The sequence below is a fragment of the Nyctibius grandis genome, chromosome 3 (genome assembly GCF_013368605.1).
Source record: "Nyctibius grandis isolate bNycGra1 chromosome 3, bNycGra1.pri, whole genome shotgun sequence".
Lineage (NCBI taxonomy): Eukaryota > Metazoa > Chordata > Aves > Nyctibiiformes > Nyctibiidae > Nyctibius > Nyctibius grandis.
Window position 1 is genome coordinate 68240474 of NC_090660.1, and position 27413 is coordinate 68267886.

Here is a 27413-nt window from a genome sequence, read left to right on the forward strand (position 1 = left end):
AAACCATGCATGGAGAAACAAGTTATACAAACACAGTGAGAAAGCAGTGTTAAAAACCCAGCACATCAGTATATTTCAAAATGCATTTGATGCTGAACACATGGTTAGCAGCATATATGCATACACAAAAAAGAGCCCAACAGCACTTATCTTCCTGAAATAAGCCACAAAACTGCAGAGCATAATTAATGCTGACAAAACCTGAAAGTTATGAGCACTCCCTCTTTTTTTAAAAGTCCAAGCCTTGTCTAAAGCAGCATGACAAAATTCCTCTGACCTTCAAATCATTAGTATCTAAGCTATCAGCAGATGAACAATGAATATACCAACATACTTACACATGCAACTCCAAGGAAATCAAAAGCTATTACAAATTTCTATTACTTCGTAGTAAAGATGCTATTTGTCATCTTGTTTTTGGAACTTTGGTCACTTTTTGTGCACATGAGAATAAGGATTTCTGGTCTGAAAAGACCAGTAATTTTATTTGCTGCATGAGCTCTCACTTCCTAAGTCAAAATCAACCGATAACACAACTGGGACAGCATCCAGATGGTGCTGAAATCTGCAAGTCATTTTCTTCAGACTATCTCCAGTTCTTCTATACAATTTAAATTCCCATAAGCTGACTAATGCAATATTGACAACTTGAATAATTTTTTATTATTTTCTTAAATTCACTTGTATACAAGTTACTCAAAGGCAAATTCCACAAAAAAAAAAAAAAGCAGAATTACTGCTTCCTCAATTATGATATTAAGAACCAAAAGAATAGGCTGTTTTACCCTAAGGTATACAGAAAAATACACCAAAAGTATGAAGCTGAAAAGGTAACTGACTGTCTCCATGGTGTTCTAATGTATGTCCTGGGAATGTACACAAGCATTTTTCTTTCAACTCACAAACACTACTCTCTTCCCAAAGTCAACGTTCCTCCAAACTACTGGCAATAATTCCAGAAGTGAGAGCATATGCAGAACCACACATTAGTTTGAAGACTAAAACAATGTAAGCCATCTACAAAATCAAAACTGATCCTAAAGTCTTTTTATGCAGTTCCTTCAAGTGAATATCAGAGTCTACTGGGGAAAGTAAAGACTGGACTTCTCCCACCTTCAAACAAAACTGTTTCTTTAGAAGCCCTGGGTAGAGGCTTTTGTTAGTTCTATTTTCCTTTGAACAAACTCACTGAGCATGGCACAGCTCAACTGTGTAATAAGGAAATGTACACACTAGGCTTGATATGACCAGACTTTCTGCCCTGAGACATACTCTTAACTAGTGGCCAGTGTTTGCTTTTTTAGCTAAATCTATTTATGGTGTTCACAATGGAAGCCAAAAGTTACAAGTTAGTGTCCTATGAAGCTTTATTATATGTCGTTCTTGATGCTCCCTCGAGAATCTAAGTGTAGTCAATTTAAGATTTTAGTTTTAACAAGGTTGCTCCTACCAAATTTTGGTAGGAAAAAAAAATCATTACAGTTGAGACTGCCTGTTACACTACTGATGACCAGCACTGACACTGTGTCTAGGAGTCTAACCTGTGGTGATTCACGCAAATTTAACCAAACCAGAAGCTTGCATCCCAGAAGTCTGACTCTTAGAAAGGAAGAGTAAACAACAGTATTTCCCAGAGTGGCAAATTAATATTTCTTTATTTTTTAGAAACCACGTAACAGAAGGGCATTCTAATAAGTGTCAGGATCTGTCATGTAACAGAGACTTACCCAAACAAACTGTTATATAAAAAATAAAAATACTCCAATGCCATCTAAGTATTCAACCAGGTATTCATTGTCAGATGAGCCACTGCTCCTCATTATATACGCAGGAGATGTGGACATTAAAATAAAAAATCCCATTATGAAAGCAATCTTAAATACAATACTGAGACGTAAAAGATTTTTTCTGAATTATTTAGAGGTTCAAACTGAACTAACATTGAGCTCAAAATTCATTAGCCTGAAAACATAGTTAAGTTTCTTTCAAATAACATGTTTTCGAAGTTACCTGTATGCTAATACACTACAAGTTAAATTGTACAACTAAACAGAGACATAACTGCTTCAAGGCACATATGCAAGATATTACAATAGCATTCCATGTTATCATCGTCCCAAAGTTACACTTTTTACATGTGTATCCCAAGTGCTGAAGAAATTCTCTCAGGGTTGGGGGCAGGGGCAAGCAGTAGAATTCTGTCTGCATGGATGAACCAGAATGCAGTTAGAGACTGCAGGAACCCACTACTGCTTTTGATGATGGTTCCTTAGGCTATATCAGGAAATAAGCTCATTACATTCACATAATAAAGACCATTACTCTGAATTCAGGGGGTCCAAGTAGATGGTTCTAATAAAGTTCAAACTGCATGGAGTAACTATTTTTCCACCACCTATCAGAACTGTTTCAGTCTTAGACTATACTAAGCAGATACCAGTGCAGGGAACAGGAACACTATGTTAAACCATTATTTCATTTTTTAATGCTGCACAGAGCAGTCAAGAAGAAAACACTGTTTCAGTCAATCCTATAACCCTGCTTTCAAAGTGTGAGGGTGTGCAGCAAGAAGATGAAGTGTTAAAGATTTTTGCTTCCTTTGGAGTATCTATGTAGCTTAAAAGTAGTTAAGAAATTAAAAACTACACAGATACATCTTCTTATCATTCCATCACTACTGAAATACATCTTTAAGTGATTTGACTTGTTCTTCCTACCATCTCCATAGATCACATTTCTGGGGACACCTCCTCAGGCTACTTTAGAAGGATCAAGACCTATCTATTTCACATAACCAGTATGTCTGTGCAGAAAAGAATTAAGCATCTCTCTGCTAAATGAGTAAGGTCTAAAAACTGATTTATATGCCTGACATAATTCAAGGCCTGCAGTCCAACATATGTTTTAGCACTTCTCAGTAAAGCTGTCAGCTCCAGCACAGAAAATGAAGCCTGCCTAACAACAGGCTTGCTTTTGTCATTGCTTTTTCACAGATCCACTCAAGGGTAATTGGCAGACACCCAGTGGTTCACAGAGCATAAAAATTAACTTCAGTTGCCTTGTAGAGCTACGTCCATCTTACTCTGTTATACCAGCATACCTAGAACACTGACAGCTTCACCATACCACTGGAATGTGGATCTCAAGAATCACCACTACCAGTACAAGACTAGACAAACCCAGGCTAATCTCAACATGCTGTTATGTTCAAGAGTAAATAAAGGCATCTTCACTTCCTAATTTGTCGAGAAATTCACAGGCCCAAAGATCTTTATCTTTGGCTGGATGCTTTAACAGAATGTTTATTTGAATTATTTCCTTTGATCACCATAACTTACATTTAGGTGATTCTTCTGGTTATAATTACTTCTGTTTAGTATGTTTCAACCAAAATCAGTACAAGAAACAAAGTACATTTTATCTAAAACAGAAATAAATTAGTCAAGTGTTTCCCATCAATTTCAAGACTTTGTCTTTGCATCCTGCTGTCCTAATTCTGCTCATCTGAATGAAAACAACCCAGGGAAGGTCTGTTTGTCTTAAGTGGTCTTTGGACTTACCTCTAAAGAACAAAAGTTCTCAGGAAATGCAGGGTTCTTTCCATTCTCTACAACCCTGTGGTAAAAGGAAACAAGTCATCAAAGTCCTCTATTGCCATGTGTCTGAAATCTTGTAAAAAGGACTCCTTATAGGTTTCAGTCACCCTAAAAATCAACCTCAGGCCAACAAAAAAGATCCTTGAAAGTGAAATTACACACGCCCATACACTGTAACAGCAGATAAACGCTTCCACAAAAGGCAACTTATCTTGCTTACCAAAATTAGTAACCAAGACCATTAACTAAACCATCCGTAAAGCTACTACATTAACCACTCCAAGATTTCAGCTTTTAAAACTTATAACTGGAACAGTTAACTTCACTGTGAGGGAGACTGCTATTTCATGGCAACTTCTCTCCTTCCATTAGATAGCTGATTATTCCATTCTCCTTTAATTCCTTATCAGTCATTTTTGGTGACTGCATCCATTGGACACTTGTCCACACAGTTCACAACTTATTACATACTCAGAAAGTATTTATTTCATCAGCATAATACAGAACAAGTTATCCTGTAAGTTATAGCTTAAGGAACTTTTCTTCAGTACTGTTTTCACCAGCTCTTGGCTCTGACATTAAAAGCAGGCTAGGAGAAGCTGCGTGACAGAATTTACCACCAAAAAAAAAAAATAAATACCAAGAAGCTGACATAAGCCACCACAGCCAGGGAATCATAACTTCTACTAGCTTGATTCCAAGCCACCCAAGTCTTTTTCTCCTGGTGAATTTTCTAACAGCTTGATCTAACAGTTCTGATTACAAAGGCCAACCAAAAAAAATCCTGTATCTTTTACCATACCTTAGGGCAGATCTTTTAGTACACCTTAGGGTAAACCAAAACCTACTTCATTTTAACCCCACCCAGCTTGATTACTTTAAAAGATTATGATATTGATCGCTAATCTGAGCTCCAAAGAAGTCTGAACTTCTGTGGAGGAGCTATAAACTACTAATTTAGCCAAAAAGAGTCAATAGCATTAATTTAGCTATGCAATTGCTACAAACATTACAACATCTTCAAGAACATTAAAATTTTAAAGTAACTCTTTTCCAGAGGGTCTCAAAACAGCTTTCTAGTAGAAGTGAAAGAGTATTTCTTTAAACAGTAGATACGAAGCTTTCAGGAAGCATGACTATACTTCTTGGCTTAAGTATTACTAAGTGTTTGGAACTAAACCAAAATGCTGTAGGTACTATGACTCCAGACATGGCTTTAGGCAACCAAATGAAATTACCACACAGTTTCTCATCCTCATTCCCATTTTTCAAAGAAAAACTGACCAGAATTAACAGTTTGATGATGACAGCAACAGTATCATATGATACGGGAAACACGTTCACTAACAGAAAGTCCAAGTTTCCAGTAACCTTCCTCTGGGACAAATAACATGGGAACTTCAGTGAGATAACTAAAAAACACCCAATAATCCTTTTCTGAAGTCTACGCTACTAGAAATTATTTTAGGCAGTAGTGTTAAAAAGACCACAAGATTAGACAAGATTCACACAACGTAGTTTATTGCACAATGCGCTGTGTAGAGAACAACTTGTCTTCCCCTAAATTGGTGTGTACGTAACTTTTTGCAAACACTGTGCACCTCATTGTCCACATACTGCAGCTCAAGGCCAAAACTGCTGAACTGGAAGAGAGGTGGGAAACTAGGCTAGTTGTAAAGAGGCAAGCTGTAACCCTTCAGGCACATACATCTCAAAGGTAAGTTTTTAGTGAAAAGAAAAAGAGGATACTGTGAGATAAAATGAAAACAGGCTTAAAAAGTTGCTTTAACTGAGATTTCAAAGCCAGACAGTAGATGCAACGAACACTGACCAAAAAGGATTTGATACAAAAAGCTTGTAAGACAGAGACATTGCACCACATGTGACAAAACCTATGCAAGAATTTCAGTTTAATTGGTAAAGGAACAAGTTACGGTAACAGACATAGCTTCGTTCAAGTTACCGGACCTTTATACCATGAGATTTCATGTACTCAACTAAACTTAAGAAAATCTGTATACATCTTAAAATCATGACAGTAAAAAGATAGAAAAAAATGAGGTATCGATATTATAATCACAGTACAGTGGAAAATCAAACAGGAGGTAGTAAGTTTCTCACAGGAATGATTTTTGGTTAGGAGGCATTAAAATCTAAAAACGGCTACATATAACTTAATAAAATTAGTTTCAATTGGGGGCAAAAAAAACATAATGGCTGCTTTTACATATACAGACAAAAGGCTGTAAGAATGCCAGGGCCTCCACTGTGAACTAGAAGATGACTTTTGTTTATACCTAAATAGGAACTAAGGACATCTGAAAATTATGGCAGGAAAAAGGCAGAAAACAAATGCAGAATTTAAATCAATAATGGTCCATTTTAGGCAAAAAACGATGGAGAGGAAATAAAGTCATGAATTAATAAAAACACTTGTTACAGGAGAATCCAGAACTACTTGTTATTGTGAAGAAAAAGAGTTAAAGGTCATATACCAGTGTATACAAAGTGTGAATCAGAAATATCTGTCCATCTTTTTCCACAGCACAAATAAAGTTCAAAATAAGGTAAGGTAAAAAAAAACACCTCTCGTACAGTTGTACAGCATAGTTGCCAAGCAGTATACAGTTCATGTCACAGACACTGAAAAACATGATTAAATTCAACATTTTCAGATGGGCTTAAAATGAGGGAGAAACAAGACAGAAATAAAAGTCTTTACACCTGAAATATTCATAATCTTCCACACAACAAGTTTGCCTATAACTAAAATAGACATAGGGCATGAGGTACAAGAGATAACCAAGAGCTCTTGTACAATAAGTTAGCAGCCATCTTCTAAGCAATTTTTACTATTTCATATGCTGTTTACAATTTCATATAAAGTCTGATTTTAAAATCATGCTGTATAACTTCTGGGTAGAATAGATACCAAATTAAATAGCAACTAGTAGCTATTAAATATTCTCCCCTACTTTTATATAGTTATACATCACTGTTTCTTATTGTTGACAAGAACAGGTAAGACTTTATCATGAGCAAAGATTTAGATTGTAACTTTTATTTTCCTAATACAAAACATTTTTACCATGCATTAGTAGTAAATATTAATTAAATTTAATTAATAAAATTACCCTAAATAATTACAACAAGTAAAAACTCTCCATTAAGTACTCTGCTTTTCTGATAAAGCACGTTACTGTCTCTCTAAAATTAATAAAGAGACAAAGCTTGGATCATTTTAAGGCACATTTTTCATGCCTGTTTTGCAGGAAGTCTCCTGTACAGTATTGTCAGTGTGGCTTTCGATGCATCAATCTCACATCTACAGAGGTTCAGAGCCTTTCTAGCTCTCCCCAGATCTTAATCAATTTTGAGAAGGATTAATAACCCATGTTCTCTCTTGCTCCCAGCCAAGAGGCTCATGGTGAACCTTGAAGAAGATTAATGTTCTAACCACATTCCCAGTCCTCCCTCTGCTTCTTCTGAAATATTGCTCAATACTCTTCAAGCAGGCATCATGAAAAACTGCTTTAATACAACACTGCAACACTCCTTTATACAGTTTTCACATCTTGGTACATCTAATGTCATGGTAGCCTATTTACTAATCTTCCACCACACATGATGATTTTGTCATTCCCCTGACCTCCCAAAGAAGCACCCAATGCATTTTCACAGCCTAACACAAAGCCTATGGCTTTGAAAGATTTTAAGTCTTGGATAAAAGTAACTGGAGGTATAAAGGTGTATCAGATTTCAGAATATTGCTACCTATTTAACATTTAAATAAATTTCTAAGTTTTTTACAACAGATTCTACTATCATTGTAGCCCTTTTATAAGCAGGGAAGAACTGGAAGAAGTGGGGAACAGAAAATAATCTTTTTCAAGATAAGTCAGCAGGCTAAAAATAAAACCTCCATTCTACTTAAATCCATGTTTAAAGACCTTTAAATACTGAATTTCCCCCCCATCCCTTAATAATATTAATAGGTGCTATCAAGTATGGAAAGATTTTTTTTCTTCTTGCAAATCAGATCAGAATCACTCTCTCTAGACAAACTTTTCAGTCTCTAGCTAAATATTATAGCTCCAGTTGGCCAATAAAAGCTGTACTCCATGCAGAGTATTTCTGAAATATGGGCTTCCCTTACAGAAGACTTGTCGCCAGAAAGAGGCAGTAAAGATCTAAATAATTAATTCAAATGCAGAAAAACTGCAATAAACTTGCTTGTTCTGCATATTAATACATCCTTCAGAATCAAGAGGGGAGCGAAGGCAGCACTAAAAATTCTTTTCAAGTCTGAGTATTTTTTATAAAACTCTGAATATAAAAAACTTACTCCATAGGAATTAAATCTGTTCTATCAGCGTATACTAACTTCACCAGACCAAAATCAAAATTAAGAATCTTCAAGATCACGAAATCAGGGATGGGATGAAGAAAGAAGATAAACTATCAACAACGAGAAATGTGAGACTAGGTACCACCACCTTTCACTTCCTTTACCCTAAGTAAAGCACATACACAAAGACTGTAGTAATTACTACAGTCCCCCTTTCATGTCAAATCAATGTTAAGCATTTAACAGATAAAAGTCAGCAAGACAGATATAAGATCCTCTTAACACCTCACAAAAAAAATAGTTTTAAAGTACTTTCAGCTTCAGCTGCTAAAACCAGAATCCTCACACTCTTCATGGAGCACAAATAAAAACCTCCCACTCCTAGCTGAATTCACATTGATATCCACTCTTCTCCATATGATAATCATACGATTTACAGATCCCTAATAACTCAAGGTCCTATTTACTAAGTCAGCAGTAACTTTCAACAAGTCGTGGAGAGAGGAAGGGAGTCTACTGGACTCAAACCTTGCCTTAAATCAGACAGTATATGTCAAGGTCAGATTATTCAGGCTAACTTTACCCCTCTTGAAAGGTCAGAAGGCCAAGAGGGAAAACCAAAAAACCCTGTACTATATGCAAGACTTAGCACTTTTCTCTGACTTCAGCTGTACACTATTAAAAACCAGCCATTTCAAGTGCTAAATCTTCTTTTGGGCTGCATTTAAGTTGTCACTGAAACTAAGAAACTTTATTACCAAGACAACATGCTGAAAACATATTACTATTCATTTTGTGCTAAGTGCTACGCATAACCATTCCCCCACTCCCAGCCGTTGGAAGTTTAAATAATCTTTAGAGACATGAAAAATATTTAATGCATTTAAATGTAAAATCTGAAAAGGAAAATGAGGGCAGTATTTCCTAACATGAAGAAAAGCAATCAGTCCAGCTACTGAAGGCATTGTGTCACTCTTGAACACACAGCCGTTCCTACTGCATGCACACTTGATATCTTACTGACCATGTTGCAGGGAACTAGTTGCCCCATCAAATACATACAAAAGTAACCAAAATTGGAATACTGGCAAGTTGGCTTCCTTGCAAGTAAAAGCCAGCACCCAATAATAAAAGACCTGAATTTTAAGAAAAGGAAGCTTAGTTTTATTAATTCCTCACCAGTTGTTTAGACATATAAGATGAAACAGAAGCTTGGCAAGGTGCTTTTAAAAATTATACTGCTAATTTTCTACTTGAGTTAGCAAAGTTTCCAAAGTAACAAGCTTTTCTGCTTGTAGGTTGAGGCAGACTGAAGACACTGAAAATAAGGCAGAGCATTAAGGCATGCGTCCACAGCAACCAGATTGGTTTTATTTTGCAGATGCTGCAAATGTAAATGTCCATAAAGCTGTATTACACTATGCTTTTCAAAGAAGCTTTGAACACGCTGAAGAAGCAAGCACATTTCAATACCTACCTTGAAACTTCAAGACAAAGGCTCTGAAGAATACATAACCACTAATATGCCATTCTTATTGTCTTTTGAACAAACTGTTTCACAATTTATATCAAGCTTGCCCTCTGACATACAAAAAGGTTATTTTCCTTTGGTGTGCAAGTACAGTAAGAATTTACTTACCACAGCAAGTTGCGTCCGTGATGCTACCGTATGAAACACTGCAGGCATCATGAGAGATTCTTCTACTTTCAATTCCATCTCATTCTCTGCTGAAAACGTGGTTTTGGGGATAGCTGGTGGACGTTCACACAAGATCATTTCTTTGTTGAATAAAAAAATTGGGTTGGTATCCTACAATCAAAACGAAAACCAAACACTGAGTAAAGGCAACATACTGTTCAGTCACGAATTATTTCATCATGTGGGTAATGTTTCTCAAGAACACGTTAAAATGTACTTGTTTAAGTTGAATACATAAACATCTGTTTCTCAAAGCAAAGGAATCCAGGAAACAGTACACTACAGAAAAATACTTTAAAATCCCTTAGTAAAACATCTTTTTCTTCCCCAGTTTAGACAAAGAATGCAGTATGCACTTACTGTTCCAGCACTGTAACTACACACTCTTCTGTCTGGTGCCATACACTCTCCTCCATTGACAACCAGTACTTGGTGCTGAATGGCAATCTTATACTTCGTTTGAATTGCATGTTTTAGATCAGCCACACTGGAAAAAAAATGGGAAGAGAAGATGGCACTATCAGCATATTTGTGTCTAATTTTACAAATTCCTGTAATAGAGACAGTAGACTTGTCTCTGTCAAAACAGAACTTTTTTTAAAGAACTATTATTTTTTATTCTGCTCAATGACATATTTCTAAGTTTAAGTGCTGTAATGTGTTGGACATCCAGCTAATAAGCTATCAGCTAAAAGAAGACAGCCTCTGCGTTACTGGTTAAGTCATCAATCTTTTTCCAAGAAGATCTGATAGCATGCTGAAATTCTGAATCAAGGCACATCAAGCATTTAGGATAATAACTGCAAAAGTCATATTATGATCTTTGAACATACACTTTATGAACAAACAGCTGACTTACTGAAACCCTAGAAGACGACAACAAGAGTATTAACACTTCATTATGCACAACAAGCACAATTTCACCTAATCAACTCTGCCTAATTTACTGTACACGAAGTGCAGTATAGCACTTCACAATAACAGGAAATTAAAGAATCCATATATACGCAACAAATTCATATAAACATTACAGACACTTTTAAAGCAGAAACAGTAGATCAATAAACCATCCCTGTTTTCATTCACCATCCTCGTACCTTTAATTCTGAGCGATAACATCTTCACATTACTGCTTATTTCAGACAGTTCTAGACTTTGTCTTGAAGACACAGGCAAACAGCGAACTAAACAAGAATTCACTAATACAATACAGTAACTGAACCAAACTATAACACACTCGGGTCGTACCTGTGCAAAGGTATTAAAAAGCTTCAGAGTATTAAGTAAATAATCAATATAAGCATCAACGGTTTTGATATAACTGGCAGGAAGCATAATAATGTTACTGGCTCTATGGTACTTGAAAAATAAAGATCAGTTATCTAAAATAACCATGATTCAATATGACATCATGAATTCACTACAAACATCTCATGAGCACAAGATTTAACTTGCTTGCTGCGTTACAGTAAGCATTCATCTGTCATCCTCATGGTCTTTGGGAAGATCGCTTGGCCTGTCCATGTACAAGGAGACAGGCAAAGAGCTCAAGAAAGTTAGTCTTGCTAGAAAGAGCAAGTCTCTCTATATATAGATACACAGAATAAGAAGTTCAACTGTTCAACTGGAGAGTCTTGGATTTTGTGTGGTTCAGCCGCTAGAAAGCCTCTTTCTCAAAAAACTATCCAACTGAGCAAAAAGTTGGCCCACACCAGACCATTAGATGCCTGGTCTGGCAGTTCAGATGCTGTACCTCACTCACCATGACTTAAAAACAGAATGTCTCAATGTACCAGACAGCATACGGGGTGCTGACACATCTGCAAATGACCCAGTAGATCCAGAATGGCTGAGCTGAAACACTATTTCATGCTCAATAATACCTTGAGTGTCAGTGGGCTTTGCAGAAGAGCATACACTGTCTACAATCACTGTAGACAGTCTTACGGCCTTTCTATCCCAAACAAGTTTCAAAATCCAAATTCACTTGTTGAGTCATGAAAATTACAAACAGGAATTCACAAGAAAGGAAACAATGGATTTTAGCACAAAATCCACGGTAGAAGTATTTCAAGCACAATTACTTGCAACTCATTCATCACAGAGAATATGAAGACACGATGTAAGCTTGGCTCTTGCTAGGTCCAAGGCGTATGGGCTATCATGATATTATACATGATTTACATATTACATCAGAGTCCCACATGAGAACAAGTAAAAAGGATACAATACATCCAGTATATCTAGACATCTCTAAAAGCACCTTTGCATTTATAAGATGCTTTTAATGTGTAGTGAAAAAAAACACAAACAGCCAAGTTGTTGGGACTGAACCGTGATTCTGTAACACTGCTCATGTTTCAGGCAGCTGAGCATTCAGAAGTTCATGTTTTACATATAAAATGCTGTAAAACATTTTGGAGCCTTACAACATAGGACAGAACCAACTTTTACCCACCCCTGACATGAGCCAAAAACCTATATGCCAGTTCTTTAGCATCCAATCTAAAAATATTAGAGCACACATTTTCTTCAGTATATATTGACAGGAGAAAGAGTAATCTGCAGAATTTCTTCTGTGATGTCAGTCAGTAAAAAAATAAAACTTTTACAGAGGAATCATAAATAAAAACGCCATTCAACAAAAGGTCACAAAAGATCAGTATTCATTCTGACAGTTTTTCCAAAAAGCACCGAATGTAACACCAGACTCAGATAAGAGCAGGTCATCCTTTGATCCTCTGTCACTGACCCAGAAACTAAATAACCTCTCCACTATTTCATAGGACCTCAAACACACACAATCACCTGCAAGGCAGTGAAAAGACTAATCCATCAAAAAAAAAACCAACCCCAAAATTCACTCAAATACATGAAAACCTAGAAGATAATTACACGGACATACTAAAAAAAAAAACTGAGTACCACCTCTCCAGAGCTCAGTATACAAAAAGTATATATACTCTTTATTTTTAATTTAAAAAACAAACAATATGCAATTAATTTACTTTCTTACTTTTGTACAGCAAGTTCCGTATCAAAGGTAAGGGTAGTTCCAGTGTTGACCAGAAATACATATAGCTTCATGATGATTTCTTTAGGTGTCTGAAGTTTATAACTTCCACTGCTAAAATCATTTAGAAACTGAAAAAAAATGCAAGCGTTAGTTTCACGAACAAGTTACTAAAAAGACACATACATGATTTTGAAAAAGTACTTTTAGATACATAGTGGGTGTCTCATATTCCATGGTTCTTTATCCATTACCAAACATAGAGATGCTCCACTGACCAGAAATATGGGCAAGGCAAGCCTCCGCATATGCAGATAGTTAGGAGAACACATGAAAACATAGAGAGTAGAATTTAAAAAAAAAAAAAAAAAAAAAAGAAAAGACAACTTTCAGTTGCAGAGGCCACCATCTCAGATCATCACTTGGCTTTTCTCAATTATGAAATGCATTTTTAAAGCCCCCAATACAGTTATTTCCAGGCGTCTTTTCTAGATTTTACAAACAGCAGCATGATCTATGCTGTTAAGCATTCGTTCCTCAACTCAGAGTTACAAAGTCTATCTGCTCACTACTACCCTATCCATAGCTTTTTCACGCAGACATATGGAAGCATTAGCAAAAAATAAAAATAAAAAAATAGCTACGATTATGTAATTTTCTTTTTGTATCTCTCCATAATTAAGTAATAGTTTTAAACAATATTTTCCTCTGTTTTCAGCACTAGCTAAATTTGCAGGTACTTTCTTTGTCACTAATAGCGAATATGGAGTGAACAAGACAGACAGTGCAGTCCAACACACTGGATGCATTTTCAGTCCTGTGCCCTACAAGCATCTGGATGAGAGACTATAAGCACATGTTTTTCCAGGGTACATAACAGAAGAAAAACATTGAATTGCTTTGTAAAACATGGAGCTTTAATCTGGGATTTTATCACTGAAATACCCTTTTCTTCTGCGCCTTTTCCTCTTCTCCTCCACAGGAGCTCAGAAGTCCATGAATAATTTCCTCCACACTAACAAAGCTGCTGCAGAAGTACTACTAGCACTGCAGTCACTAATGACCTGAAATTTTTTTGAAGTGGAAGGAGTTACGAAGTTTAAGCTGTAAAAGTTTTAGCCACTCAGCAATATTCTTGTATCATTATAAAAATGACTTTTTGGATTAAATTACTTCACAAGTCCCTCTTTCCCTGAACTATGAAGAGGACACACATGTAAGGTCTACACAGCTAATTGTATTATTCTAAAATGAGGCTGAATTTGCATTTATCTTCTTGCCTACACAGAGAAAAATTGACAAACTGCAGAGAAAAAGAACAAAAACACCATTAAAATGCGGAAGGGATAGAGGTTTTACAAGAATAGTAAGTCCAGAAGGTCAAAGAGCTTGCTTTCAAGAGGGTGGCTTTCCACACACTTTTCAAGTGTTATAGTACATAAACTAGTCAAAACATGCATTTTCACAACAAGGCTTCAGAAACAGAACCACATCAAATAAAAAAGCCCCAGTTAAATAATTTGATCTGAATTGAGTTTTGCTGTCCTTACACTTGAATGCTACTGTACTCAGTGGCACCAGTTCCAATTTATATTGGAAAAAGAATATACTCTATAAGCAAAGTCATTAGATAGACAAGAACTGCTGAACACCAAGAACAAGCTAGCAATAATTTATTATTAAATTCTTTGGCCTACGTTTCAGAATTAATCAGTCTCACACGTAGAGAGACTTCTTTTCACAAAGGGTGTATTTGTGACTGTGGTCCAAGTAGAATTAGAAACAAATGTGTTAAATAATACAATGCTTAAAGCAAGCACCACAAAGCACCCACCAAAGTTCTCTTCCACCTAAGCAGAGTAAAAGGCATATATAGCATTTAGTTTTCATATACACATTACTTTCTAAGCTCAAGTGATAAATTTGAGAAAACGTGTCCAGAAACCTCATGTACATAAAGTGAAATTTTAATCAAACATTTCCCCTCCATACCTTAACATTAAAGCTAACTATTTAAAATATAGAAAGAAAAAAACATTATCAAGATCAAAAATATATATATGACAGCATCTGCCATGCATGCATGAGCAGTCTCAAACTTTTTAACTTCAAGCTAAGCAAGAATTACCTTCAGGCACTATACGAAGCTACCACTTTCTTCAAATTCAAGAGGAGAATAAAAGAGCACATTCGCTTTACTTGATTTTTGGCAACAGAGTAGCATGGCTGTTCAAAGCCAGAGCAGATCTGCAAAGAAAAGATACAGAATGCAATCATAGGCATTATTAAAATGTCAGGATATTATGGTCATCATTGCACCTAACCCAGAAATCAGCATATGTCAATGTCAGAAAGAATAATTATGTGGTAGTTTTTTTTGTTGCGTGTTCTTTTTGTTGGTTGGTTGGTTTTTTTTAATTAACAATGCTATCCAGTTACAAGTCTGCTCAGAACTGCTACATACCTGAATATTTTTGCCCAGAAGTTTGGTTTAAAACAACCATTAGTGATATTCTTCAGTATTTACAAGGAGGTAAAATTAGTTCACTAAAAAGAGCTGCTTGTATTTCCACCTACTGAAAGTATTTTTCAGAACTGGTGCAGAATGCTGATATGATGATGCTAAGAGAAAGTCATAACAAAAATGCAATTTATCTAAGAAAATCCAGTGTAAAAAGGCACACAGCTACTGCTGTTGAATGAACAGCCTTATCCTGCAGCTCTATTCAACAGATTCCTTCACGAATCAGCATCACCTTCCTTACCTGAAACAAGGGAACCTTTTTTGTTAAGCCATTTACCTACTTTCAAAGTATTTGTTAGATTTTTTTTTTTTGCAAATAAACTGAAGATATTACCATTTCCAGCTGCTTATCACTGGCATCCTTGCCAGTGGCTTCCTCTCCCAGAACTTCTGTTTAAACTACAATTGAAACTCCAACAATCAAAATGCGCCGGATCAACAAAGGTGGTCTTTTTAGGCTACCCTAGTTCATTTTAACTGTTGTCAGTCAAGTAGCGCTGCCAAAGGAGAAGGAGCCTTGGCAAGGAAGGCAGTGATGAGCAGTTGAGCTCAGGGCAGTCAGGCAAGTGCACAATCAAACTATGAACACAAACAAACATTATTTCTATTGTGTTAATGCCCTAGCAAGCTTTGAGAAGATCATCAGGCACTATAAAGGGTGATAATCCATTACTAAAAATAGGTTTGCTGAAGCGGGAAAACCATTAGAACGTTTAACTCATTTTATACAACTCAGGCTACTATCAAAAACACTTCATCCAAAATTTGAAAACCTTATGATAAAGGAAAAAATTACACAAATATTACATGTATTTTATGTGCATGGAACAGATAGCACTTTGTTAGGTTGCTATTTGAGCTGTTATCTTCCTTCCTCCTGTCCAGTCACTCTTTCCTCCTATGGAAAATGCACACACATCACCTTGTCAGAATCAAAGGTGCAATAAAAGGGAAAAAAGCAATGTGTTTAAGTACCACCACTGGAAAAACAGTAACTGAAGTGTCCTCTTCCAGTTTAGCTATCAGCAGTTAGTAGTTGCACTTGAGCAAAATAAATTTATGAATACTTGCTTTAGATCAAAGTAATGCACGTTAACATGAGTAACAAGAAACTACTGAAACACTTCTGCCACAAAGTAGGATCACACCACTATAATCTCTATTCTTTTAATTCCTTTGCAACCATTAAGAAGGCAAAAAAACAAGTGTTGTTTCTTCCACCCAACATTTCAACAAACAGTCCTGGTGGAAGAGAACTACACTCACACAGGCAGGACAAATTTGTATGGTCTCACTACTAGGTTACTATTTAAAGGCGGGACAGGGAGGGGGGGTGGGGGGGGAAGAAGTAGAATTCACCCACTCCCAACACTGCTGCATATTTCAGTGGGTACTTCCAGGAACAGAGGAACCATGTGAAGCAAGTTTTCAGAGAACACGTGCCTTTAACACCAAGCTCTCCTGCAGATTCACTGGTGCCCAATAAAGGCAGGCTGCAGCTCACCCTTCAGCAGGAACTATGTCGAAAGCCTCGTTCCAGCTGCTTGTTTTCACAACACTGGAAGAAGCTGAATTTTAAGAGCTCTCCCTAGTCTTGCATCCCCTGACAACATCTGGCTGAGTCTGGCCAACAAAGTCCAAGATTACTTAAAGGGGGAGATGCGTGAAAACCAGTCACAGTTGCTCGTCTCCTTTCAAAGGTCAGGTTACAGCAGACTATTACAAGCAAGGTGAGCTACATATTACAAACTAGCCTTTAAGTTTGTTCCCAATATTCAAGAATACTAAGATTCAGCAGTGACATAAGTTTTTAACGTAAGCTTGGTATGAAAGTCAGGCACCATCAAGCTTCGACAGAATATATCCATAAACACATACATTTTATGCTGCTTCTGTTTCTATTACCTCAACAGGCCATTAGGAGAATTTCAGGCTTTTTTAGCATTACACTGTTACATAGTGTTACAAGTTTCAATTGTTACATCGCTAAAATTATTTTAATCCTTTTTAATAGAGGTTGAACAATTACAAAATTTGACAACTATTGAAGACAGAGCTGCTAACTATGCAATCAGACAAACTGTAACAAAATGACTAATCCACCCAGATTATTTGTTTGAACTGTGACCTGCAGCATTAGATCCATGCTATCATATAAACTAGAGCACTCAAATTATGGGATGGAAGCTTATACGACCAACAGCCATGAAATATCAGTAACACTATTAAAAAAATAGCCAAAAAAATGAAAAGGAAATTTCTGTAGCGGCTGCAAGAGCAGACAGAAGATGGTAGACATGATTATAAGAAAAAGAATGAGATGACAAAAACAAAAGTAAGAATAGCACTAAGCAGAAAAAGCTTTAAGAACTAATTCAGAAGATGTGTATTTTGTTACGTTAGCTAACAAAACACCAAAACCAGCCATGAATACATTATGCTGGTTATAACATTTATTTTACTGCTCTACATTGTGTTTACATTGCAATGCAATTACTACATCTGCTTCACTTCATGAAAATATTGCAAGCTTTTCCTATCCAATATAAACTCTTCAACAACCAAGCACTTTTGAAGTCTGTGTTGATCGATAATTTCAATGTACGTTGTTCAGAAGTTTTGAAATGTATCTTATTTAGTTCAAAACATGCTCATTGTTACATCTGTAAAAGGAAATGAATGTCTGTTTACAGACCTTTCCTTTCCGTAATTACAGTACAGGCATCATGGGTTTCACAGCACTCCACAAATAATCCTATGGCTACACTAACCATCCATTTCTGCCATTAAGTGCAGAATCCCTGCTCCATTATCCAATTCCCACTGTTCCATTGTTTCTTGGTACAATTCTTTCCAACTTCACAAACTCAAACACTGAATCACGGCATTCAGGGCAAGACAAAGACAGAAATCAACACTTATGCTGTTTGGCTTTAAATGGGCATTATCAACTTCACTTTAAAGTCATTAAGTTTCCTCTACGATATCCCAATACTTCAGTTCATACACATGTTTTTGACATCTCATTTCCCTTTATAAACTGGATTACAAACTAAACTTAAGCAAACGACATTAATACATTTTTCTTTAACTCCCTGGAATTTAAACTGAACTATGCCAAAGTCATAGCTTTCCTTGAAACCCAGTGGTTTAAAATTCCATCCTTTACAACAGCCACACACCAGCAGCACAATGTACCTTGCTTTTTGTGCCTGGGGAAGCGCTGCTTCACATCTGTACAGTAAGTGTCATACTTATCAGTGCTTCATCTCCCAGGTCATAGAGGACCAAAAGGCCTGAACTCTTTCCCTCCTATGTATACCTCCAGGTTGGAAGGGGCTCAACTCTGAAAGCCAGACAGAAAGAAACCAGCTTAACTACCAAAGCAAGGCAAAGACTCTCACTGTTCACTCAGAAGCCTGCAATTCCACATTGCTAATTATTAGACATTCACATAGCTCTGTATGAACATCATCTGTATGCTACTAATAAAGGAAGTTTCTCTTCTCTTACTGCAGACCAGCTGAGGCTATAGAGGCTACGCTGCAGGTAATGGATAGGGCCTCCAATATGAGTCATAAACGTTACCCCTGATTACAAGGGTCAGGCATCTCACAGGAGATCACAGCAGAATTCCTGCCTGTCAAAAGGTCAATTCATGTGAGGCAAAGGCTGACAAGTCTGTCACATGCTTAAAAGACTCAAGTGCTATTCCTCTCATTCACTAAATACCTCATCCGGAGAGCATCTCCCCTCAAGGAGAATATACGTTTATTACCTCTGGAGATGGAGAGACAACTTTGGGGCATGTTAACATCTTCTTAAGCTGTGCTTCATGTCCATACAGCAAATCTTATGGTTTGCCTTTGAGATACTGCAATTGCTGTGAGCAGGATTTCCTGTTTCACTTCGACTTAGGCAACTCTATAATAGACAAAGGTATAAGACTAGCACAGAATGTTTCTTCCAGTTCATTTTGTTTTCTTCTACAAACCTTCTACCTCTATTTCCTTTGGTTTTGTTCAAGTGTCCTTCTCTGAAAATGCTCTCTTGCTCCAACTTGCACACCTCATCTCATAAGCAAAGGATTTTATAGCACATAAATCCTAGTATCAAAGGAAAATTAACATAGAGATTGAAGCTGAATTTAAGGAAACAAACACCTTCCTTCATGTTAGTTGAAAGAACATCTCTAAAAGCAGACTTCAAGGAGCTTTCTTTAATACTGAAACCAATGCATCTAACCAGAAATATCTTGATTTTGCACAAGACTCCTACCACCATCAGAAGAACAGACAGAATGACTTTATTATGAGGGCACACATTCTTTACTAATGCTTTTAGCAACACAAATGGCTTAGTTTCTAAAACACAATGCAAATGCATACCCTTATCTGGACAACCGAGTGTTGAAAGGAAACATGCTTTAAAAGGCACTTTAAAAACTTGAAGTAAAACTTTTAAAAAAAAATCCTAACCTATGTGATGAATAAATAGCAGTGCTCCTCCTGATCCAGTTGCAGAGAATAATTTTATCCCCCGCTCCTCCAAAATAAATTTAACCAGAAGACCACATCTAATCACTGAGATACATGTTACTCCAGGTGGAGATCCTATCTCCCATTACAACCTTATATCAAAGCCTATAAACCTCAATCAAAGCCTATAAACCTCATGTTCAAGCCACGCTGCAGTCTTAAAGAAAGGCTGTCAATCCCTGACATCTGTAAGGTGCCATCTGGAGCTCTAGTTATACTGTGGTGAAATGTGCATTAGGCACAGAGGCGGTTACTTAATTACAGCATCTCCAACAGTCACTGTGTTGCTAGCAGCTCTCAAACTCAGTTGCTGGTCAGTAAAGCAAGTCTTTTCCACTTAACACAGGAATGAAGCTGCAATTCCGCAGAGCAACCAGGACACATGGCTAAGCCCCTACTTCCCAAATCACTAAAGAAGAATTTCAAAACTCAGTATGTAGTAATTCATAGTATAACAGGCTTTCCCCCACACACACTTTAATCATTTTACACAATACCAACTTAATACTTAAGAGGTATATATGACTACCATATTCAGAGTTGCTCCTGCAACTCTAAATTACATAGAAGCTCCTCATTCACCAAAGTAGTTGCAGCAATACCTTCACAGATCCTCAACAACATCAATGGTGGAACAGCAGGAGATCAAAAGCAACTGCATCTGGGCAGGTAAGAAAACACTGTGCATTAAAAAGTAGCTTTGAAATTGGTGTGGCCCAAAACAATGCAGCTTCTTACAAGTTCAGACACAACTTATACTGTGAATTCTAGGAAAGTAATAGTTTTAAAACATGTTTATGAGGCAACATGCACAGTATTAGGCATTGTGTCACGATTCCATATGTATGGAATTTCAGATCTGAGGGTTAGCATCTATTTACACTGCTCTTTTCACTGATTTGAGGAGCTGCCAAAACACAAACCATATAATGGATCAGACAAAAGTTTTTCTCCTTCAACAGAAAAAAAAAAAAAAAACCACCACAAACTTTACCACATTTTTCAAAACCCTTTTCAAAGGGTTTCAAAACTCTCGTCAAAATTCTTACCTGACCAAAAGTGAAATTTCTGTGCCTCAGTTAACAGGTAAAAGTGAGAAAATAAACCAAGAGTTTGACACCCTTATTGCTAGGAAACAGCCTGCAGCCTGTAGAAGTACTCTTTTTCTTTCTTTCTTTTTTGTTTTTAGTTGATGGAAACAGTCTTTCCACAGCTGTCTGCAACTCGGTCTTTGACAAAATCAACTGAAGGTTTTGTCAGGTTTTTTTTTTTTAATGTATAATTTTGCCAATTCAAAGGCATTTGTACACTACAAGTCTCCCTCCAATTACAGAGATTAATACATTCACTTTGCAAACAATGGTGCTGTTGGGTACGTGGAGCTTCAGGTGGTTTTATTCAAGTTACTGACTGACTCCATACTGATGGGAAGGTTCTCCCTATAGATATACTCTTTAAAAATAATTAGCATGTAAAATCTTACAGTGTTTGCAAACAATTCTGCAAGAAACAGCCAACAAAAATTCCTTTATTCCTTATAACAACCTCAGACAAGTCGGCACCAATGCTTCTTTCACTAACTCTCTCGGGTTAACCAAGACCGCAATCACATAAAGACTGGTTATAATAAGAGCACACGACTTATTAATCCCTTTCCTCAGCCAGTTCTTCTTCTGCTCCTCTCCCTGCACCAACTTTCAGTGGTGCAACTTACCATACTTCTATGGAGCAAACTGGATTACTTTGCTGTAACAAGTTTGAAAGAGCATGCTTCCCCAGGTTACTGCTAGCTCCAATTAGTTCCATGATCCAGTTCACCACACAGCCCCACAAACTGTTACACTACAACTAAGGCTTGAAAGAGGCTGAAGAATACAGGGGGTACCGAATGTCAGCACCACCATCCAAGAAGACAAGTGAGAATTGCCAGAAGGCATCATTCACATTCCTAACTGCCCATTACATCATCAGTTATTAATAGATAACTTCTTATAAATGGTAACATATTAAAAAATACACCAGTATCCTCCTAAAGAGCAGGCAAGGTAACTCAAAAATGGGCAATTACTACAGATGCAACTGAGGACAGAGTTTCTCAAAATATAGATTATGAGGCCGCTTCTCCTGCTCTCCCCTCTTCACATACACCACCCTAATGCTACAAGTTTTTCTTCCTCTTTTATGTGGATAGTACAAGGTAACTCAGCCAGACCTACTTTAAAGGATGAAAGCACAGAAAGCAAGACTGATTAAACAGCATTTATTCCACAGGAATGTAAACACTACAGATAGAAAAGAAAGGAAAAGATTGATAATAAAGAAATGTTAAGACAAGTAATGATCCTTGTGATTTGATCTGATTGCCTACATAAAAGTCACAGGTTCTTCCTTAATTAATTTCTATTCATAAGCAATCATATTTCAGAATAACATCAAAGTTTTCCAGTAATAAGGGAATCCACCAACATCTTGGTAAACTGTTCAAATGATTAGCAACTTCCAAACTTGTTTCAAATTTTTCTTATTCATATGGATATTTATAAACTTAGCATTTCAACTTTCATGATCTAAAGATGGAATTTCTCAAATTTCTCATTTTTCAGTCCCTTATCATTCACATGTCACCTAAGAACCTCCTCCTATTTATCAATATGGTGTTTTCTTCAGTCATAATTGAAATGGACAAGTAAAGGACCATCAGTGACATGCAGAGTCAACATAACCCCCACCCGCCCTATGAATATATATTCAAAAAAACATGTCTAGATTTTTGGCAAATCAGCTTACTACTCTATTTGCATGTTACATAGTTACAAATCATCTTCAGATCTCTATTGGCATCCGCCAAAGAAGATAACAGCAATGTAATGAGAAACGAGAAAAGCTGCAGGATGGGTTTCAAGAATATTAAATTTTATCTTCTCTCAAGAAGGTGTTTAGTAATTTTCAATTGCCCTTCTTTACCTTTCTGAGACAAATCTTCAGTAGTTTAAAACAGCTAACAAAGTGCACTAATAAATCCCTTTATGGAATATTACCAACTTAAGAACTATACAACCTCAAAAAAAACCCACCTCAACAACCCCCAACTGTTGAAACACTACAGCTGTACTCCTGCCTTATTGACCCCTGGTTGTGCTGTTTGCAGCTATAACATGCATATGAAATTGCTGTTATATTACATCTGCTTTTTGAAATTTATAGGTATTTTATCTCCGAGTCTTTCACATAACGTAATTAAAGGGATTACACCCCCTCTTTTTGTTCAGACAGAATTGAGGAATTTCAGTCATATTTTCATTTTTTGTTTAAAGAAGCATTCACTGGGTTTGAATCAAGTCTCTTTCTATCAGCAGACAACACAAGTATTTGTAAAGAACATTTTTAATTACAATAGACAAGTAAGACATCTTGAGCTTACTAGCAGAATACTTGCAACATAGCATAAGCATAACATATTAGAAGAGAGCTGCTAGTCCAGTTACACAATATATTCTTATATAAGAATCTCCACTTCATCTGAATTTAAATAAAAATACACACTCTGGAGGATGGAAGGAAAACTGTATAAATAAAAGCACCATTTTGTCACTATGAACTGTCTACCCTAGGCACAACTACACTAAACAAGGGTCAAATATCCACACTTTGGACACACCAGCACAACTACTTGGCATCAACAAACCCAAAATAAAATTTGAGATAAGCCACTGTCATTTGTAGAGTCCCTCAATATCGGAAAAACACCGCCATTCAAATGACAAAGAGCAAAAATTGCTGCAGCCATACCTACAATATACATAATGGACAAAAGAGTATATTTTACAGAATGTAGTATGAACGTATTCAATCATACAAAAAAGTGGCAGATAAGTCAATTACAAAGGAGAACCTGAGCACTAAATCAAAATAAAATTTGGGAATTTAGAAGCAGCTACCTCAAGTGTTCACAGATATCATATCTCAGTAAAGAGCCATTCTTAACAGAATTTATACTTTAGCTTTGCTAAGAGTGGTCTGATTTTGGAATCCATGATAGATGTAAAACTTTCCCTTTAATTAGTTCTTCAGTGCTGCTTTCTACCTCTAAAATACACATTGCTTTCAATCTGTTCAAACTGAAAACAGCATACTGGCCTTTCAAACACACCTTCAAGAATAACAATGAAGACTGGTATATTGTATTTCTATCATACAGACATTAGTTTCACCTAACCCCTCTAAATGAAAAGAACATGCAATTGAAATACTGAAGACACTATTTCTCCATCACCAGGACTTTCCTTCTCTCCTGAAAAAGCAAAAACACTGTTTCAAAAATAAGTCTTACGAGGTACAAAAATATGAGGTATTTCATAACAAGAAAATAAAAGTTCTCAAAAGTTCTGGTCAGAGACCCATTAGAACATTCCTTAAGCAGAGCTGCTCTCAAACATTCGCACATCAGTCTGCTTATGGGACCTATGGCATTACACAGCAAGAAAGACGCAGAACATTTGGAACCCAACTAGTCAACAAAGCAGTTTTACATTTTACTTTCAATCAACCCGTAATCAATGCAGTTCAGAGAAATTCATGCAACACTTAAACACGTCATTTCACACAGAAATCGGGCTACCACATTCTATAACAGATAATTTTCTAGATGCACAAACTACCAGAGATGTATACATAGCACACTGTAATCATTTCACCTTGATACGATAAAGACAGCAGGCCCAGCTGCAAAATCTGTTCCCAAAAGAAACTGTCAACATCTTGGACACACACAAAAAGCTATGCTAGCTGCTGCTTGAGCTGGTAGTTGAGCTCTGAACCCTACTGGAACCATGGACCGCAATCCTGAGCAACAAAAGGACAACACACACCAGGAGATGGACAGAAGACAAGCAAGAATTGCCCTGACACCCGAGGTGGTCCTCCTGACCAGCCAACAGTAGCCAGCTCCATCTGAATCTCCGAATGAACATTTTGTATCAATAAATTTGTTTTGCTACTTCTATCAACAAGTGCCAACAATTTAGATTTAGGTATTATTTACGCATTAATAACAATTTAGTTATGCTCAAGTCCCACCAGAAAATACATCATCAAAGTATATCCACTTCCAACCCTGCTTAGGAATGGGGTTAGAAATAGCTTATACGTGGCTATAATGCCTTCCAACTTATCTTTCAACTGAATTCAAAACTAAATTAAAAGTGGATCTGCAATATGAATTAACTCATCAATAGACAAGTGACTTTCACAATAACCACAGAATCCTAATTAGCTCACAAAAATCATTGTTAGCAATTTCTCTATCACCATTAATCCTGCTGTAGGCTTTTATGACAAAGAATTCATGTAAGGATCTTTCAACTGGTACACTGAGATCATTACTCTGACAAATCAGCTACAAAATAGACACTTTGTAATTCTAGCAATTAGATTAGTAATTTACATATTAGTGATACTTTTTTTGCCTGCTTGGTATCAGTGCATTCAATCTGGTCCTGCAGTATAATACAATATTATTATGTAAGTTGGCATCTTGTAATCAAGTGTTTGCTACTCGACAATACTGATAATCAACTTTGCATCACAATGTTAACTATTAGTAGGGTCCTTGAAAGTAGCAGGGTATTAAAAATTTCTTTTTTTTTCCCCCTCTTCAGAAACTCTTCATATAATGTCATTGAGCTGTGGACCAAAACCAGGAGCACAACTTTCTTCAGCTATGTGCATATGCAGAAGGAGATGCATGACTGCTTGGACACTGTCCAAATGACTCTGAAGTAGCTCGTGTGACAGCCGGGTACGCACGCTACAGTTTTGCATTATGACTTGTTTCACTTTACCACAATATGCAAATGAACCCAACCTGTACAACCCTCACACCACTCTGAGCCAGTCTTCCACAGAAACTAACTGCTAGCTTAAAAGCAAATAAAGACTGAAGGACACACTGATAAGAACCTACCCTACACAATAACATACAGAAAAATTATTTCAAACAATCCTACTGTAACTGCCGCTCTCTTATCAAAAGGAACAAATCGACATGTGCTATTCCTGACCCCCCACATACACTCAGCCCCTACTTAACCAGAATAACTGAAACTCTAAAAAATGTACTAATAGTTTAGAAATTACATTTTTCCACCTTAATTTTTGCAAGACTACTTAACCTTAGCTGTGTTCAGACAACATGCAAGGGACAAATGACATTTTAAACAGACACCACAAAAGACCTCAAAATAACCCTTCCCCTCTTCTCCAGTCAGAGTGCAAGTCTGCTGCACACGCTTCTAATTATAAATATGGTAACATGACATGGGGACAGAGCCAGCCCCTCACATATGATCTCAGAGATGACTAACCCAAATCTGTGCTGAGCACAGGGCTAGATCAACACAATACAGCATAAGATAGGTTTGCTTTTTTTTTTTAATCTACAAAACACACGGCTACTTGTACAAAGTGTACAACAATAATATACTTCCAAAGTGCAATTAGGTCTATCTTACACTAATCCATTATCCCATAAGATCCCTTTTGTATTTCCAGCTCCACAACTAGCACAGCTGAAGTCCCTTACCTCACATTCTTCAATAAGTTGTTTTCTTTACTACTCCCAACATAATAAAATAAAACCATTTGGAGTTCTAGACAGCATTTAGAATAAGTACAAATATATACTCTGCACACTTTCATTTAAACAAAACTTAATGATGTTTAAACGTCTAATTTCCTTCTTGTTAATATTTGCTTCTTGGCACTAAAGTTTATGTTAAAACACTAAATAACAGCAGAGTCCTTCCTTCATGTACTTCATCTTCTAAAAACATCCCAAGGTACTAGATGTTAAACATTTTAAGTTCACAACTTAAATATACGATAATAGCGCACAAATTTTCCTTACGGTTATGAAGTAGTTATAGCGTCTAGTATTCCTCACAGTGCTTCCCAGCTGTACGAACTTCAACTGTAAGAAGCACGTTTTTCCATCCTCATTATTTCTCCAGCACCACTGAGGTATTTTTTACCATGTGGTCAACCAAACAACTTCAGAAGGGTAAGTTCTTCCATAAAGCCAACTGCGTGAACTACTTCTAATGTACAGTTACATGAATGGCAGAAAAAAATACTCGACCTCCTCATTCTCTCCCATAAAGAAATAAAGGTGAAAGCTTCCCTGGGGAATAGCTCATGGACAGAACATACCACTCAATTACTTCAGACAAAAATGACACAATAAAAAAAAAAAGCTATGGCTAGAAAAGGACTAAACTAACATTTCTGGGTTGGTTCCGAGTATCTCAGGTTCAGGCATAATTTTTTTTTTTTCATCTCTAGATGAAGTAAGAAACATGAGTGTTACAAACATCAGCTCATTTAATTTTCCCAGCATTCTTATTAGCATTTCTAGCTCTGGATCACTGTCAGCCAGAACTCTGGGGGGCACCGAGAAGGAAACGCCAGCACGGATCCACAGAACAGCCTGAAAGCGTACACGAAAGCAATAACGAGAACCCGACGGGAAAATTCAGCACACGACATACGCTTCCTCGGGAGCAGAAACAAGTAAACAACGGAGGGAAAGGCAGAGCAACGTTTGTAAACACAACGCTCCTGCCCGGCGCTCGTCCCACCGCTGCCGACGGCGAGCACGGAGGCGCAGCCGGGCTGAGTCATTCCCTGGAGTAACTTCAC

General features: G+C 36.8%; 1 protein-coding gene across 3 annotated transcripts in view; it reads right to left on the reverse strand.

Moving 5' to 3' along the window:
- Nucleotides 1–27413, reverse strand: part of RB1CC1 (RB1 inducible coiled-coil 1) — an 84203-nt gene that overhangs the window by 56328 nt on the left and 462 nt on the right. For 2 of the 3 annotated variants that reach the window (XM_068396568.1, XM_068396566.1), the window contains exons 2-5: nucleotides 14785–14903; nucleotides 12660–12787; nucleotides 10004–10130; nucleotides 9584–9754 (exon numbers count right to left, since the gene is read on the reverse strand). In XM_068396568.1, coding sequence (XP_068252669.1) covers nucleotides 9584–9754; nucleotides 10004–10130; nucleotides 12660–12730 — 369 coding nt within the window. In that variant the 5' untranslated portion in view covers nucleotides 12731–12787; nucleotides 14785–14903. Of the gene's footprint in view, nucleotides 1–9583; nucleotides 9755–10003; nucleotides 10131–12659; nucleotides 12788–14784; nucleotides 14904–18378; nucleotides 18527–18958; nucleotides 19042–27413 lie in introns of those variants that run through there. The other variant, XM_068396567.1, reaches the window with a different exon arrangement.